Below are 18,315 nucleotides of genomic sequence, written 5' to 3'. Positions count from 1 at the left end.
TCTATTTCATTGATTTGGGCTCTGATTTTAATTATATCCTTCTACTGATTTTTAAATTGGTTTGTTTCACAAAAGAGGTGAAAGACCTCTACAATGAGAACTACAGAACACTAAAGAAAGAAATTAAAGAAAACCTTAGAAGGTGGAAAGATCTCCCATGTTCTTGGATAGGCAGAATTAATATTGTCAAAATGGCCATACTACCTAAAGTGCTATACAGATTCAATGCACTTCCAATTAAAATCCCAATGATGTACCTTACAGAAATAGAGCAAGCAATTATGAAATTCATCTGGAAAAATAAAAAACCCAGAATAGCTAAAGCAATCCTCAGTAGAAGAACGAAGCAGGGGGTATCGCAATACCAGATCTTCAACTCTATTACAAAGCAATAGTAACAAAAACGGCATGGTATGGGTACCAAAATAGACAGGAAGATCAATGGTACAGAATAGAGGACATGGACACAAACCCAAATAAATACAATTTTCTCATACTAGACAAAGGGGCCAAAAATATGCAACGGAGAAAAGATAGCCTCTTCAACAAATGGTGCTGGGAAAACTGGAAATCCATGTGCAACAGAATGAAATTAACCCCTATCTCTCACCCTGCACAAAACTCAACTCAAAATGGATCAAGGACCTCAGAATCAGACCAGAGACCCTGCATCTTATGGAAGAAAAAGTAAGTCCAAATTGAAGATTTGAAGATTCACCTTGTTGGCTTAGGATCAGACTTCCTTAACAGGACTCCCATAGCACAAGAAATAAAAGCAAGAATCAATAACTGGGATAGATTCAAACTAAAAGCTTTCTCTCAGCAAAGGAAACTATCAGTAATGTGAAGAGAGAGCCTACAGAGTGGGAGAATATCTTTGCCACTCATACTTCAGATAGAACACTAATTTCCAGAATCTATAAAGAACTCAAAAAACTCTACACCAAGAATACAAATAATCAATCAACAAATGGGCTAAGGAAATGAACAGACACTTCACAGAAGAAGATCTACAAGCAATCAACAGATATATGAAAAAATGTTCAACATCTCTAGGAATAAGAAAATGCAAATCAAAACCACCCTAGATTCCATCTCACCCCAATTAAAAATGGGGATTATCAAGAATACAAGCAACAATAGGTGTTGGAGAGGATGTGGGGAAAAAGGTACACTCATACATTGCTGGTGGGGCTGCAAATTAGTGCAGCCACTCTGGAAAGCAGTGTGGAGATTCCTTAGAAAGCTTGGAATGGAACCACCATTTGACCCAGCTATCCCACTCCTTGGCCTATACCCAAGGACTTAAAATCAGCATACTACAGAGATACAACCACATCAATGTTCATAGCTGCTCAATTCACAATAGCCAGACTGTGGAACCAACCTAGATGCCCTTCAGTTGATGAATGGATAAAGAAACTGTGGTATATATATACAATGGAATATTACATCACCATGAAGAATGATAAATTATGGCATTTGCAGGCAAATGGATGAAATTGGAGAATATCATGCTAAGTGAGATAAGCCAATCTCAAAAAACTAAAAGACGATGATCTCACTGATAAGCGGATGAGGACATATAACGGGGGTGGGGGAGGGTTTAGCGTTAGGGTTAGGGTTTAGGTTTAGGGTTAGGGATAAAGAGGGGTGGTAAGAATGGAGGAAGGAAGGACTGTATAGAGGGAAAAGAGGGGTGAGAGGGTTGGGGGGAAGGGAAAAAATAATGAATCAAACAACATTACCCTATGTAAATTATGATTACACAAATGGTACGCCTTGACTCCATGTACAATAGAGAAAAACATGTATCCCATTTGTTTACAATAAAAAAAAATAAAAAAATAAAAAATTGGTTTTGTTATTGTTTTTGTAGGGCCTTGAGATTCATTATTGGGATCTTCAGTTTTTTTATGTTGGCACTCATAGAACCACCTTCCTTGATCCTAGAGGTTCTGGAATGTTGTATCACCATTGCTGTTTGGTTCTAATTTTTAAATTTTTTCCCACTGATTTACTCTATTTCCCATTCATTATTCAAAGTGTATTGCTAAATCTTTACGTATTTTTATACTTTCTGTAATTTTTTTTGGATGTTGATTTCTAATTTCATTCCATTATGATCTGATGGATGCTAGAAATTATATCAATTCTTTTGTATTTACTAAGAGTTACTTTGTAGCCTAAAATGTGTCTGTTTTTGGAGAGGTTTCCATGAGCATCTGAGAAGAAAGTGAATTCAACTGTTGTTGGATAAAATATTCCATATAGATATCTGATAAGTCAGTAATATTTTTTAGGTCTGAGGAGTCTTTCTTGAGTTTCTGTCTGAAAAACCTATCTATTAAAGCAGGGGTTTGTTGAAATCACCTGATATTATATGAGGTCTGAGTCTTCCTTATGTTGCATAGCGTCTGCTTTATGTGTTTAAATACACCAACATTTGGGGCATATTTATTATTGTTATATCTTCTTATTGGATTGTTCACTTTATCATTAGGAAATGATAATTCTTTGTCTCGTCTAATTAATTTTGGCTCAAAGTCCTCTTTTTTGGATATGAGAATCAGTATTCCTGCTTCTTTGGAAGGTTCCATGAATTCCTGATTATTTGGGGGTTCCGTTGATGGATAAATGAATTTCCATTCTTTCACTTTTAACCTTAGGATGTTTTTGCCTGTAAGGTGATTTCTTGCAAACAAAATTTAGTTGGCTCTTATATTTAATCTATTTTGGCAGTCTATGTCTTTAATTGGAGAATTGATAACATTTATATTCAGTATTATTAAAGAGAGATGTTTATTAATTTGTGCCATTTTGACTTAGTCATAATGTTTAATTTGGTCCTGTTTCTCATTTGCTTAGTTACTCTTCAAACGAGATTTGTCCATTTGTGAGCTCTGGAGTTTGGTTTTGATTTTTTCGGTGTGTAATATTTCTTCAATATCATTCATGAATTCTTGAAGTTTTTGCTTATCTTGGAAGGTTTTATTTCTTCTCCAAATCTGAAGGATAGCTTCACTGAACATAACAATTTTGGTCAACAACTATTTTCTTTCAGGGCTTGAAACACATCATTACAAACCCTACTGGATTTTAGGGTTTGAGATGAATAATCACAAGTGATTCTGATTGGCCTACCATTTCAGGCACCTTTGGAAAGACAAACCACAGATCTGAGGTTAGGTAAGAAACAAAATGGAGCTGAGAATAGAAAAAGAAAGAGATGGATACTATTGAGACTAGTAAAATCTGATAAGAGAAATCTTGGTTTCATTAAAAAAAACAACATTTTGTGTGTGGTCCTCGGAATGGAACCCATGGGAAATCTGTTACTGAGCTATATACCCAGTCATTTTTATTTTTTATTCTGAGACAGGGTCTCACTGAGTTGCCCATGCTGGCTGGGACCTTGCAAGCCTCAAACTCCTCTGAGTCACTGGGATTACAAGTGTGCGTCACCACACTTAATGTAAAAAATAATATTTCTTGAGCGTGTAATGTTTTCTAGGCACTGTGCTATGAGCTCTAAGTGAATTATTTTATTTAGTTTAATTATTAGAAAAAAATTAGGCACGTAAAGGCAGGTAAAATTTTTACATTCCTTTCACAGAGTGGGACAATTAAATTTAGAGAGGTAGTATAACTTGCTTAAAATTGCAAAGCTTAAAAACAGAGGACTAGAATTAAACTCAAGTATAACTCCAGAAGCTATGTTTTTATTATTATTATTATTATTATTATTATATTATAATGTATTATAATATATTATTATTTTATGATTATTATTATAAATGCTGTATATTTATTTTAACTTTTGAAGAGACCTCTTGTTTTAGTCAGCTTTTGCACTGCAGCAAGTAAAGGATGTGGTCAGAGCAATTGTAGAGGATGAAAAGTTTATTTGAGTGTTTCAGAGGTATTAGTCCATACAAGGTCAGCTCCATTCCTCAGGACTCTAGCTGAGGTAGAACATCATGGCAGAAGAGTATGGCAGAAAGAACCAGTCCAAGCAGAATGAGACTCCACTCGCCAAATACAAATATATAACCAAAAACCACACCACAATTCCCACCTCCTCTAGCCATTCCCTACCACTTCAGTTACCACTCAGCTAATCCCTGTCAGGGGATTAAATCACTGATTGAGTTAAGACTCTTACAACCCAATCATTTCTCCTCTGAACTTTCTTGCATTGTCTCACATGTGAACTTTGGGGGACATCTCACAGCCAAACCATAATGCTTCTTGACTTCTGCTAAGTGATCAATCATGTACACATTCTATACAGAGTCAAGAAGTTGTGATCCATCCTGATGCTTTATAAGGTTCATGACTGACATTTTAATAACATAAGACAGGTAAATAAAAGAAAGTCATAACACATTTACTTAAAGTTTTGCATTAAACAGAATCTTCAGTTAAAGATTCAAAACCCATTTTTACCCTTAGGTTCAATGAGCATGAACAGCTGTGTTGGAATGTGATTGATAAAAGGACATGACACATTGGTAATCGACCCAGAGGGGAAACCCAGCGGGGAAACCCAGCAAGGCCTGTTGTTAGGTCCATTTGGGAGGCAGCAGAGAGTCCCTATATGGGGAAAGAGGCGGGCCTTCTGGATACTTCTCTTTTCTGTTATGAAAAGTTCCCATATAGTCTTTCATTATGGATGTTAGGGCTCAGAAAATGATTCCCAAAGTCAGCTGTGTTAGTATGCCGAGTACTTTGAAGAATAGGAAACCAGAAGCCCTCAGGAGCAAGACCTATCTGACCTCTCTCACCCTCCTATCCCTGCTTCCCTTCCCCTGGGGGTTCTCCTGAACAGGGATTAAGGTAGAGCTCCTGGTACCCTAATTTAGTTATGAAAGAGCATTATTCTGAAAAGAGAAGCTCAGTCCCTCCTGCTTCCTCTGGTTTCCTTTCTCAGTGCCTCAGCCTATGGGTTTCGTTTGTTATGTGGGACTGGGGATGGAACCCAGGCCTTCATGCATTAGACAAGTGCTGTACCACAGAGCTGCATACCCAACCTGCCTCATGGTATGATTGCTCCCTCTTATGTGTGCTCCCACCATGCTGTTGCTATCCTCCATGAGGACTTAACTACTGCCAGATCTTACGTGTCCCCAAAGGTTGTGTTAAAGGCTAGTTCACCATCCCATGGTACTATGGGAGGTGGTAGAACCTTTAAGAAGTAGGGACTACTGGTGAATCTTTAGGTCACTAGGCATGTGCCCTCAAAGGGGTTTGTGGGATTCAGGTCTCTTCTGCAGTCTTTTGGCTTCCTGACTGTGAGGTGAGCACCTTTGCTTGGCCACAAGCTCCCACACACCTGCAAGAAATGGGGCCAACTGATCATGGACTGGAGCTTTCACAATGTGAACCAAAATGTCCCTTTTCTCCTGACATGTTGACTATTTCAGTTACTTGTTATAGTGACCAAAACCTGACTCACATAAGCCTTCACCAGAGCCAAACAAATGCCAGCAGCCATGAGCTTGAACCTCCAGCAATGTGAGCAAAATAAACCTATTTTCCTTGTAATGTATCTACCCTCAGTTATTTTGTCACAGCAATGAAAAATGGACTAATGAAGCTGTTATTTGAAGTTCATGAATTGCTCAGCCTTCATTTTATAAGATAGATCCCATTTGTGTATAATGAATCAAAATGCAGTCTGTAAAAAATTTTAAAAATAAATAAATAATTTAATTTAAAAAAAAGATAGAATAAGCACCCCTACCAGGTACTGGTAGAACAGTGGGTTTTATAAAGTGGAAATAAGAAATTCAAATAATAGAGGAACATAGGTGATTGGTTAATATCAGATTACTTCCGATCACTTTTTTTTAATGGTTAAAGTAGAGGGACTTCCTTATTAGACTGACTTGGGGTAAACTGGAATTTCTTGTTTCCTGGAAAATATGGTCTGTTGGGGGACCAGTTCCTTTAGGTTGTGAATGTATAATGTGGCATTTAATATGAGTGAATTCATATTGGTTTGGTCTGGTCTGTTGGGGCCAAATGCAGGAGCTCAAGTCCAAAGCAATGGACCTCCCATAATCAATCCAGACTCTCCATTTTTGATAATGTTTCTCATCTTTAGCTGAGTGACTAAGCCCTAGAGACATTGATAAATTATTCCTGGTTGCTCTGAGGGAGAAACCATGGTCCTTTGACTCCAAACATGAGGCTTGGGCTGTGAGGAATGGCAGAAAGGGATTGGGAGTGTAAAAGGGAAAAAGAAATACCAACAGAGTGAGAGGGCTGGCTACTATCCTGGAACCTGCACTGGTGTCGAGCTCACTGGCATTTGGAGGCCTTACTGCAGTCCTGGGAGGGAGAGGCATAGCGGTAGCCCCTGATAACCGTGGGAGGAAACAGCCTGTCTAGGAGGGCCGTGACTTGAACAGGTACACTGTCCCTGTCACCAGGATGCACCCAAAACAAGATTTGCCTCTGTCTAGATGCTGAGAACTGGTCCCTGGAGCAACTTGGAGCACAGGTCACCTTGGGGCATCCTCCTCCTTGGCTGCCACCTTTGGCAGACAAGAACCCAGGCTGGTCTCATCGGTAGCCCAGGCTGGAAGGCAGGAGAATGCTGGAGAGCCATGAGGGTACCAGGTAGGGTGACCAGCTGGGGACTAGTGGCTCCGGCCCATTCCCCACCTGGGGACCCTCCTAAGTCCCTCAACTTCTACACACAGGACTTTTTCTAAGCATTTTCATCGCTTATTCCTTGTTTTCCTTTTCGTCACCACGTGCTCAGGGACTCTCATTACTCTTTCCAACCCCACTTGCTATGGAAAAGGCTTTAAATACACTTTAAGGAAGCGTAATAGCAAACATGCATACAGTAGGGTTATTGATTTTCTCATGTAAAATATTAAAGTGTCTTTCAGGGCTATTTATGGATGTCTAGAACACAGGATATGGTATCTCCTGATGTACCAACCACAGAAAGATCTATTTTTCTTTCTGGGAAAATGTCAAGTATTTACCACTAGCATTACTCATTTGTTGTCTTTTTTATTGCATTTCCAGACACTAAATAATAATGGATATAGGCTGGCCCTGTGAATGCATCAACTATTTCATTTTTCAGGGTTCTGTCTGGTCTGCATGTCCACAGAGCCATATCTTTACATTAGTATCCCACCCACCTGATTTTTGGTGGTATAATTAAAGTAGTACACTCAAGTGTTCCTTCCAATTTTACCTCTGAGGAAATAAAAATTTAAAAGTGTTTGGCATATAATTTTCCAAAAGTTTCTCTATTTTCGTAGGAATACGCATTATTGATAGATACATGCAAGGTCAGAGTGAGCATTGTTCTCCCTGACTTCAGAGGGAGCATCACCATCAGGAGGCATCCAGGGTGAAGGCCACAGAGGACACTGGGCTTCTTCCTGTGACATCAGTTAATAGACATCCTTACTCTGTAGCCACATAAGCCAGTTGAGCAGTGCTTCCAAATTCGTGTGTGGCCCATACAACACTAGGCGTCAAAACCCTTTTCCCCCTCATCATACGGATGGACCACATTACTTCTAGAGAGATAACAAATGTTCCTCCTTAACTTATGATGGGGTTATATCCATGTACTTCCATTGCTAAGTATGAAATATAAGTAAAAAAAAAAATCAAACCCACTGACCTACTGACATCCTAGCTGAGCAATCCAGCACATGACTGAGGGGCTGAGCGTAGCTGTGACTCGCTGCTGCTGCCAGCAAAGCAAGAAAGGCTCATACCACACACCAGTCCAGGGAAAGAGCCAACTTCAGAAATTAACTATGGTTTGTACTGAAGGCAATGAAAAATTGTAAGTTAGACCATCACAAACTGGGGACCAAGGGAGTAGGGGACGGGCAGAGGGTGTGTGTGAGTGATAGCTAGCTCTAGTCCTTAAGTCTCCATCTGAGACCGTCCATTCCCCAATTACTCGGAATCCACATATCCCAGACGAAGTGTTCGTAAGAGAGGGGAGGCCCGTTGGTCTCTCACAGATCTGATGAGAACATCAAACCAATTGTGATCGTGTCAGGTGGTTGAGATCTTCCTAAGACAGTTCATCCTTTTTGGTCAATCACGAATGTACTAATTTAAAAGTATCAAGTTCCTTATTGGAATAGTTTCTTGCTGGAATACGTTGTGAAGCTTTGGTTTAAACTTGTTTATTTATTACAGAACATTTTGGAGAACTTATTATAATATGTATTTGTGAATCTTCTATAGATCTGTGGCAGACCCATACTTGACCATCAGGCCTTTGTTGTTTTCATGGAAAGAAAATTCCAAGGAATTCAGTTTGGGGAAATGCTTTATTGGAGGCTTGAAGAATGCAGAAACTCTTCTGAAAGTTCAGATAGGAAAAGTATCAGCCCTTGGCTCCACAGTGTGTCACTGGTGTTTCTGAGACAATGCTCAGGGACACTGCCATTATTGCTATCTTGAAGGAGAAAAAGTGTAGGTACAGCAGTAAACCTGTTTTAAAAGAAATAAGCAGGAGCCCACTAGCCTGAGATTGTCTCCGTACTTGGAGCTCCGACTTAATGGACCCCAACCTAACTTGGCTTGGAAACCTTACTTGGGTTTTGTTTTTGTTTTTGTTTTATATTTTTTAGTTGGCAATGGCCTTTATTTTATTTATTTATTTATGGTGCTGAGAATTGAACCCAGTGCCTCGCACATGCTAGGCAAGTGCTCCACAACCCCAGCCCTTGTTTCTTATTTAAAAATTTTTGTTTGTAACAAATAATGATTTTAACCAGTCACAAACACCCGAGCTTCGGCCAACTGAAGCAGCTAACTGATGACAGCAATCCCCCAAAGTGGCAAATGCCCAGGCATTAGCAGATCAGGTGACCTTCCTACCCTGCTTCCACATTCAGCCTATAAAAACTCACTGCTCACATTGCTGGACAGAGTGTTCTAAACCTCTCTTGTTCTGAGTGCTTCCTGATTCAGGACTCATTCTTGGCACAAATAAATTCTGTTAATTACTTTGCCTAAGTTGTTCTTTTAAGACATGTGTAATAGTATTGTCAAAGTTTTCCAGGCCCTAGCCTGGACCAGATCAAGAAAAGGGTCAGGCAGCTGACTGGCTGGGACCATAAGCTCTATGTGGCACTAAAACAGTAGAAGCACAAGCAGTCATAGAACAAAACAGAGAAACTGAACTTTGTTGAATGTTTATACTTCTAAAGACACTATCAAGAAAGTGAAAAGACAAACCAATTTGCTAATTTTGTCTCTGATAAGAGACAAATATTCAGAATATATAGAGTACATTACAACTCAGAAATATGACCCAAAGTCTTCATCCTCCAAAATATACAAATGGCAATAAGAACAGTAAAAGATTCTCAAGTCCTCAGTCATTAGGAAAATGCAAATCAAACCTACAGTGAAATACACTTTATACCTGCTAGAATTTCTATACTAAAGATGGACAGTAGGAAAGCGAACGAGGAAACCAAGAAATTGGAACCCTCATACATGGCTATGTGGAATGCAAATTGGCGTACCTACTTTGTAAGAGTTTATCAGTTTTTCAAAAAGCAAAGCATACAAATGGTGCTGGAAAACTGGAAATCCATATGCAGCAGAATGAAATTAAACCCCTATCTCTCACCCTGCACAAAACTCAACTCAAAATGGATCATGGACCTGGGAATCAGACCAGAGATCCTTCATCTTATAGAAGAAAAAGTAGGTCCAAATCTTCAACATGTCGGCTTAGGATCAGACTTCCTTAGCAGGACTTAGCACAAGAAATAAAAGCAAGAATCGATAACTGGGATAGATTCAAACTAAAAAGCTTTCTCTCAGCAAAGGAAACTATCAGCAATGTGAAGAAAGAGCCTACAGAGAGGGAGAAAATCTTTGCCACTTATACTTCAGATAAAGCACTAATTTCCAGAATATATAAAGAACTCAAAAAACTCTACAACAAGAATACAAATAACCCAATCAACAAATGGGCTGATATGAACAGACACTTAATGGGGGGTGGGAGGGGGGCAAGAATGGAGGAAGGAGGGAATGTATAGAAGGAAAAGAGAGGTGGGAGGGGTGGGGGGGGAAGGAAAAAATAACAGATTGAGACAAACATCATTACCCTATATAAAAAGAAAAGGGAGTATAACTCAGTTTTAGAGCACTTCTGGGTTCAATCCCTAGTACCCCCCCAAACACACAAATTCCAGAATTAGATGGAATGGTAATTTCACAACTTTATGAATATACCCAAAAGTCACTGACTTGTACATTTTAAAAGGGTGATTTCTATGGTATAAGAATTATGTCTTGATGATGCTGATTTTTAAAAATCCTTAGACTATATGGGAGGTAGGGTGCCACCAGCATTCACACAAGAATCTTCGCACAACTGGCAAAATGTCCTCAAAGGGAAACAAAAATAAAGATCAACCACTGTGCCATTCCTCAGCAACACCAGTGTATTACTACTGAGCAGCTTTACTCTGCGTTCTGGTAAATGTTCTGAGCAACTTCAGACACACCCGTGAGTCTGACACCAACCAGCTGACAGCCCCCCAAAGATAATGTCAGACAAAACAGTGTGTGGATTAGTGTTAATAATAGAGATGAGTGATTGATTTTATTATCTAAATTGTGAACTCTTGAATATTTTTGACAGGAATTGCCAAACCCAGATACTAGCAGGAAAACAAGAAGTACAGAAAAACAGGGAAGTATTTGTGATGTGCAAACCAGAAGAAAGAACAGGTAAGTATGTTTTGAGCATATCTTTGGAAGCATAAGCCACGACGTAGACTGTCCAGAAAAATAGAAGAAAAATGGTGACTTGAAAAACAATCGTAAGAAAAATTTAAATGTCAGAGATGGGGACGCAGCTTAGTGGTAAAGCACATGCTTACCATTCACAGGGACCAGGGTTCACATAGGTGCACACACACACTCAAAACCTCACAATATTCAAATGGCCAGGCACTGTGGCACCCTCCTCTAATCCCAGCTACTTGGGAGGCTGAGGCAAGAGGCAAGTTCAAGGCCAATCTTGACAACTCAGTAAAACCCCGTTGAAAACAAAAAAAGATGGGATATAGTTCAGTGGTAGAACCCCCTCTGGGTTCAGTCCCTAAAACCACAACAAAATTTTGTTTTTTTAAATTTTAAGTGTTGTTGTTTAGGACCTGATAAGTCTAACTGAGCCCTGTGCTCATGGAAAAGGGCAATAATGAAGATGTTCACCATTCTACTGTCTTCTGACCACCTTTTGTGTCCTGGGGAAAGGGCTAACTGTGATTATAAAACCACTCTTTCTGTGTGACTTAGATGAGACTTGCTGCCCAGTCTTTCTCCTGATGCTGTGGGCCTTGTGATTGACTCTGCGGTCTACCTGCTTCAATCAACAAAGTCCTCTTCCTTTACCTTGAAGGAACCCCTCATTCATGAATGTTCTTTCTCTTGCAACAGTTTGAATAATCAGCTCCTTAATTTTCCAGTGCATTTCTGTCTTTCAGAGGCATATAATAAATCCTTTATTTTTAATGTACAGAAAGAGGTGTACAGATTATTAGCAGACAATCTGTTCTTTCTACCCCAACTAAGAAAATGCTGAAAAAATATTTAAAGAATGTCAGTTTGAAGGGGTGCCAAATAATTTGCCAGCCATGGGGGCCCACAGTTAGTGTTGTCTTGGCCAGCTGTCTGAGACAAAGACTGTGGAACTGATTTTTATTTTATTTATTTTATTTTTTGGTACCAGGAATTGAACCCAGGGGCACTTAACCGCTGAGTCGCATCCCTGGCCCCCCCTTTTTTTTTGTATTTTATTTAGAGTCAGGGTCTTGCTGACTTGCTTAGGGCCTTGCTAAGTTGCTGAGGCTATCTTTGAACTCTCGATCCTCCTACCTTAGCCTCCCGAGCTGCTGGGATTACAGGTGTGTGCTACTGTGCCTGGCTGGATTGACTTCTTTGAAGGAAAATTCACTCTCATATGGTGACAAATCAAGGTGCTTTAATTTTTTTCAGGCAAAACCTCTTCAAATGAGGAATAAATTTAATTTCTAGAGTTATGGTTCATATTCCAATTTCTAGAATAATTTCTCCATTCCCAGAGTTCTCCAAATGCCAAGTATCTAGCTTTGTCTGTATACACATTTTATTTCTAACTTCATTTTATGACGTGATCATTATATCCACATTATCATGCTTCCATTTTATTAATTGTAGATGGCAAACAAAATGAAAATACTCCACAATGATCACAATTTAACAGCACATTGAACTTACTCAGCAGGGACATTGTGAATAGACACCCTCTTACCTGTTAGTTGGGTACATCATTGAATCATTTGGATCCTTCCATCAGTTCCTGAATACCTCCAGTCATCTAGTGGGAAGCTCAGGGACTGAACTACCAGCATTTGATGGAATCATCTTTATTTCCCCCATATTGAACCAGGGGGTTTCAGGAGTACAAAATTGGACAATATTACATCTATATGGTAATGTCTTCTATGATTTGTCCAAAGGGGATCAAAATCGGTCCTGCCCTGGGGCAAAGTAATAGGGAGCTGTGATGCTTTATTGGAGAATCTGGAAAGTCAGGACTAAGGAAAAGGTGTGATCCATTTTGGACATTGCCTGGGATTCCCAATCTTAGCAGGAACAGATCTGTAATCCCAGCAATGGGGAGGTTGAGGCAAGAGGATCACGTTTGAGGCCAGCCTCAGCAACTTAGCAAGATAAAAATAAAAAAAAATAAAAAGGACTGGGGATGTAACCCAGTGGTAAAGTGGCTCTGAGTTCAATCTCCAGTACCAAATATATAAATAAAGGGACTAGATCAAATGAACCTCTTTTCAAATCTTTTGCTTCTCAATTCCTTGAAAGTGATATAAAGGTTTGAGAGTGACCTAACAGGTTATTTCTAACACAGTAGTACCTACTTATTTGTGGGGGTGACATATTACAAGACATACCCCCCATAATACCTGAAACTGCAGGTAGACCCAACCGATCTATACACACTGTCATTTTCTATATGTGTATGCATACCTATGATAAAGTTTAATTTGTAAAGTAGCCACAGTGAAGACACTAACTACAATTATTAATAAGAAAATGAAATAATTATAACAACATACTATAATAAATTTACTTTAATTTATGAGTTGTTTACTTATGGAATTTTCCATGTAATATTTTTGGACCTTGGGTAAATAAACTGTGGAAAGTAAAGCTACAGATAATGGAGTACTGCTAGAATAAGATTAATAATATTAGGTTTGGGTATTTCTGGCAAGACTGCTTATCATTCTCCTAAGACACATTACTAAAGCACCTACAAGGCATTTGGTAAAGCATCAAAAAGTAAAGATCCCTACCCTGCCTGGAATGAACATCCTAGCAAAAAGATGCAGACCCTGGATAATAAACATAATAAAAGCAAACATATAATAAGCAATGAATAATTTATTGGATAATTCCAAAAGAAGTACCTATCCAGATACCCCAAACCACCTTACTACAAAGTTGGTTTGAATGCTTTGACTATTTTATTGCTTATTTTAGCCAAGTAACAGATTAACCAGTTGTAGAAAGAGGAAGAGGGTGACCAAGAAGCCTGGATCCTTTCCCAAGAGTTTTGTTTACAAGTAGTTTTGTTTAATTCAAACTGGATTAAGCAAAGTGAGAGAATTTAGGGGACCCCGGGTTGTGTCATAGAACTCAAAAGCTGGACCCAGATTGAGGTGGGGATGCCCAGGGTAAAAGGCTCTCCAGATTTGATCAAAGGCAGGGCTGCACCCAAGGGAGGACCTGGGACAAGTGTGCCTGCTTTGGGCCTCACCAGCCACACCTTATCCGCCTGTCAAGGCCTCCGGGAGGGGCTGAGCTTAGCCTTGGTACCTCTGTGAGGTCTACAGCTGTTCCCTCTTCCTGGCCCAGGGCTCACTCTCCCACAACACACAGGGCACATTCAAGTAGCTGACAGTCCTCACAAAACACATACCACAATTTTTTTTTTGAAAGATTTTGCTGGGTATGGTGGCACATGCCTATAATCCCAGTGGCTTGGGAGGCTGAGGCAGGAGGATCACCAGTTCAAAGCCAGCCTCAGTAACCTAGCATGGCCCTAAGAAACTCAGTGAGACCCTGTCTCAAAATAAAAACCAAAAGAACTTGGCATGTGGCTCAGTGGTTAAGTGCTCCTGGGTTCAATCCCTGGTACCAAAAAATATATATATATATATATTTTCTTTTTCAATTTGGCATTAGAAATAAATATTAATTTGCTTTGCTTTTTGCCACTTTTTTTTCTCTTTATATTTTTTCTCTTTATATTTTTCTCTTTATGTTCTCTTTATAACATTTCTTTCTAGGACTCAGACTTTTTCTTGTAACATCCAGTGTTTGCTATCAATTTTGAACCAGCCTTTCTCTTGGATCCCAGAGCTCAGCACCCTGAAACCTCAGCTGACCGGTTCTGATTGCTTCCTCTGCCAAAGAGCCCCAGTTGAAATCAATCCAATGATGGTATCTGATGACCAGATTTGATAAAGGGGCCAGGTAAGAAGAACCCGAGCCGCCTTGGGGACAGGCTGTGAATCTGAAAGCAGACACACATTCTCCATTAGTGACCTCCAAGGAGGCCAGTTTCAGCGGAATCATTAAAAGCTGATGATTCTGCAAATGTCTTTCTGTCCTCTGGGCCGGGATGGTGGGGGAAGTGGGGAAGTGTAGTTTTCCTCTGAAATGGAATGAAGTGCTAGGAAAAGAAAGGCAGTAAGATAATCCCGCACTTAACCTTAGACTGACCATGAAGTTCAACTTTCAAGAATTTCAAGAGACATTCAGGAGGAAGGGCGAGTTCAGTGACCACTGACATATTCCAACTTCAGAGGTTGGGAAAAGAGGTCAAGGATGACATTCAGAATAAATCAGAAAGTGTACAGAAGACAGAAGTCCAGCATTAGTTTAACCCCAAAGAACGTAACTGATCTTGCTGTTGGTCTTGACATTTTATGAACATTGGACGACATCACTGTGGGTCAGGCATCCTCTTATGTGTATTCAGCCTGGACTGGCTAGGGTCCAGCATCTCCTATGATAAGGCCCCCAGCCTCCCTTGGGGGAGAAACACAGGCTACAGAATTACAAAAGGCCCCAGATGCACATAAATAACCCGAGTCAGAGGTTGGGAACTCCTGGTTCACATTAGCCAATAGAGCTGAGCTGGAGCCCCTGTTTCCTGACTCTCCAACAAAGGGTAAGCATTGCCCTGGCCACCCACTGCTAGATGTAAGTTGCCTCGTTTGGGAAAAACTAGAAGTCATTTTAAAATTCTGATAATATTTCCTGAACTTTTTAAAAATTTTATTTTAGTTTTTTTTAATTGGCACATAAATATACATGCTTTGGGGGTACAGTGTGATATTTGATACATGTGTACAATACATATTGATCAATCAGAATAATTAGCATTTCTATCTCCTTCAAGATTTATCATTCCTTTGTGTTGGGTGCCTCTTTATAAATATGTAATAAATTGTTGTAAACTATAGTCACCCTGCTGTGCTATAGAATACTAACACTTGAAATTGTGGGTAATATTTCTAAATTATTTGCGAACACTAATTGTTTTGAAACATAGTGCTTAAAATTTGACTGAATCTCTATAAAGGTAGAGTTTATGCTCATTGAATTTTGTTTGTTGAACTTCTTTCTGGTATTTGTTATGACCCACCATCGATTCATATAATCACCAGATCTAAGAAAAAAACATGATCTATGAGCAGTTTCACATCAGAAAAATATCTCGCTATTAGCAACAGACAAAAAGGTGTGTGAGCTCAGAGAGAAGCACTCCTCAGGAGCCAGGAGGCGGGTGTTGTCACGTGTAGGTCAGCGCCATATGACACGTCTGTCTCCTCCGTTTCTCCTCAGTTCTGTCTCTGGGCAGCTTTGGACGGCACACAACTGCTCTCCCAGGTGAGCCCATGCTGGGTGTCCTCCCCTGAAGGAAAAGCTCCAGTGGCCCAGGATTGTTCCCATCGGTAAGACCAGAATGAGGTCGCTCTTGTCCTATCCAATCCCCTAGGCATGTGGCAGCATGACCTCTTCCCTTTCTGGCATAAAAGGGCTTCACACGTGGAGATGAGGACAGCTGGAGGTCAGACCTCAGTTCCACTCTGTTCACCACAAGCCTGTGGGTCGCCTTGGCAAGTCCCTTGGCTGACGCCACCACCCACCATGAACTCTGAGGGAGCTGGAGGCAGAGCTGACCAAGTCCCTACTCCCACGTGCCCCAGCCTGCTCAGCACAGGGCCTGGGTGGGGACTGACCTGGAGGTGGATGCGCCACTGCTGCCAGGCAAACCACCCAAATGGAAAAGCAATCGAAAATAACCCACACTTCAGAGTTTCAGGCCTTCTGTGAGGTCCCGCTGCCCCTTTCCTCATCTCTCCCTCATGGCCACAGGAAACTGAGATGGAAAAGGGGGTCACTCTGGCTCAGGAACTTAGTGGCTCCATAACTCCACATGTGGAGCTCTCCTGATGTGTATGTATCACTCTGTCCCTTGCACATTGTACACTTGAACTGACAGAAGAAACTTGTTTCATTGGAGCAAAAATCAGAGGGGAAGGGCCCAAGACCAGAAGGATGGCTCCTGGAACAGAGACCCAACTCTTCAGATGGTGGCATCAAATGAAGAGGGGAGGGGCCCAGGGTGCTTGGACAGTCATCCATTCACTGGACTAAACACCTGCATGGGCAGCCACCCAGCCGACACTGGGGAAAGAGGTGACTAGAACAGAGACCCTGCCGCAGGAGCTCTCAGGACAGTGACAGCCACATGGTTCAGTAATAGGATATGGGGTAAATCTTCCCATAAAGTGTAGGATGAGCAGGCGTTTAGCAGGAAAAGGGTCGGGGAGAGGGGCAGGTGTGTCCAGCTGAGGAACAGCTGTGTGAAGGTGAGGAGGCTGGAGAGGCCAGGGGATTGCCTGTGGGTCTGTGCCTCTCGATGCGAGGTGAAGCCAGCACGGGGGAGCACTGAGGTGAGGCTGGAGGGGTGGCTGGGTGTACTAGCAGTGGCCCAACTCACCACGCTAGAGGTTCAGGCTCTGCCATCCAGCTAGGGGGCTGTTGAGATGATGAATGCTCAAATAACAGTGGCAACCGAGTTTTTAGAGGGGAGCAGGTTAAGAAGTACTAAGGAGGGTAAAAAAGTTATTGGGAAAAAACAGAGGGAGAGGGCTCAAGGTCAAAGGCTAAAATGCTGTGACCAAGAGACCTTAATGAGAGATGGCTCTAGACAGACACTTATGTGTAACTTCCATTTGGGGTTCCAGGTCAGCAGGTCCCTGCTCCACACAGCCATTCAGGGGTCCAGAATCATGGCTGTCTACCATCTCCTGTTTTTGGCATCCAAAAGGCTCTACTTGGTGCAGCCAAGGTGTAAGGAAGGAGGTAAAGGACACAGAAAAGAGCTCCTGGGGGCTTCACAGACCTGGTCTGCTAAGGGCACCCTCATTTCTTCTTCCTTCCACTGAGCATTTGGTCTTATGACCACTCCGGGCTCCAGGGGAGGTTGGGAAATGTACTTTAGCCTCAAGTGCAGAAAGAGGGAAGGACCAGCATTTGGTGGACAGCCAGCAGTCTGTCCTGATGGCTTCAGTCAAAATGGGGACATCCAAAGGGGAAAACTAGAGCTCATAGTTCATCTCAATTCCCACATGTCCAGAACCCTTTAGAATTGCCCGAGCCCATAGAGGTAGCCTTTCACTCTGGGGACTGCTCCCTCCCCAGACCCCAGGGACTCTGGAGCTGTGAATCATAAGAATCACAAGCCGTGAGGCCATGTGAGAGCTTTATTTCTTTGGGATCAAGTATGAGCCTCTGTGGGTCTAATTTAAAGCCCAGTTCTTTGATGGCATCAGGATCAATTGGGATAGTCCAGCTAAAGAAAGTACACTGCAGAAACAGCGTTCCATCAGCCATACAAAAATGTTCTTTACATGTCTGTCAGAGGAGATACAGCCCAGCCTGGTGATAATGAAATTTCGAATATGCTTGTTCCGAGAGAGTTCTCAGGAACAATCTAGATGGCATTCGGCCTTAGTTATCTTAGCCTCATGTACAACTCATCTGTGCAATGCTAGAAAACGTCTTGAATATTCAAGCCCGCAGTATTTTTCAGGGAGTTTTTCCTTTTCCTTACTTACAAGTGTTTGATCTTTTCCCAAAATTCTGTTAGAGGTTGGAGATCAATTTTGGGTATTGGAATTCTGTAGAAGAATGATACTTTGGAACAGC

The 18,315-nt window shown here is 41.1% G+C and overlaps 1 protein-coding gene across 1 annotated transcript in view; it reads left to right on the top strand.

Annotated features, from left to right (window-relative positions):
- LOC124963531 (TBC1 domain family member 8-like) overlaps positions 1–17,832 on the top strand; it is a 23,755-nt gene extending 5,923 nt beyond the window's left edge. Inside the window, exon 4 of the mRNA XM_047523269.1 lies at positions 17,809–17,832. Coding sequence (XP_047379225.1) covers positions 17,809–17,832 — 24 coding nt within the window. The remainder of the gene's footprint in view (positions 1–17,808) is intronic.
- Positions 17,833–18,315: the final 483 nt, after the last annotated feature.

This window comes from Sciurus carolinensis, chromosome 13 (genome assembly GCF_902686445.1).
Source record: "Sciurus carolinensis chromosome 13, mSciCar1.2, whole genome shotgun sequence".
NCBI lineage: Eukaryota > Metazoa > Chordata > Mammalia > Rodentia > Sciuridae > Sciurus > Sciurus carolinensis.
Note: the sequence above shows the minus strand (reverse complement) of the source record. Positions and strands in the feature narration are given on the sequence as shown.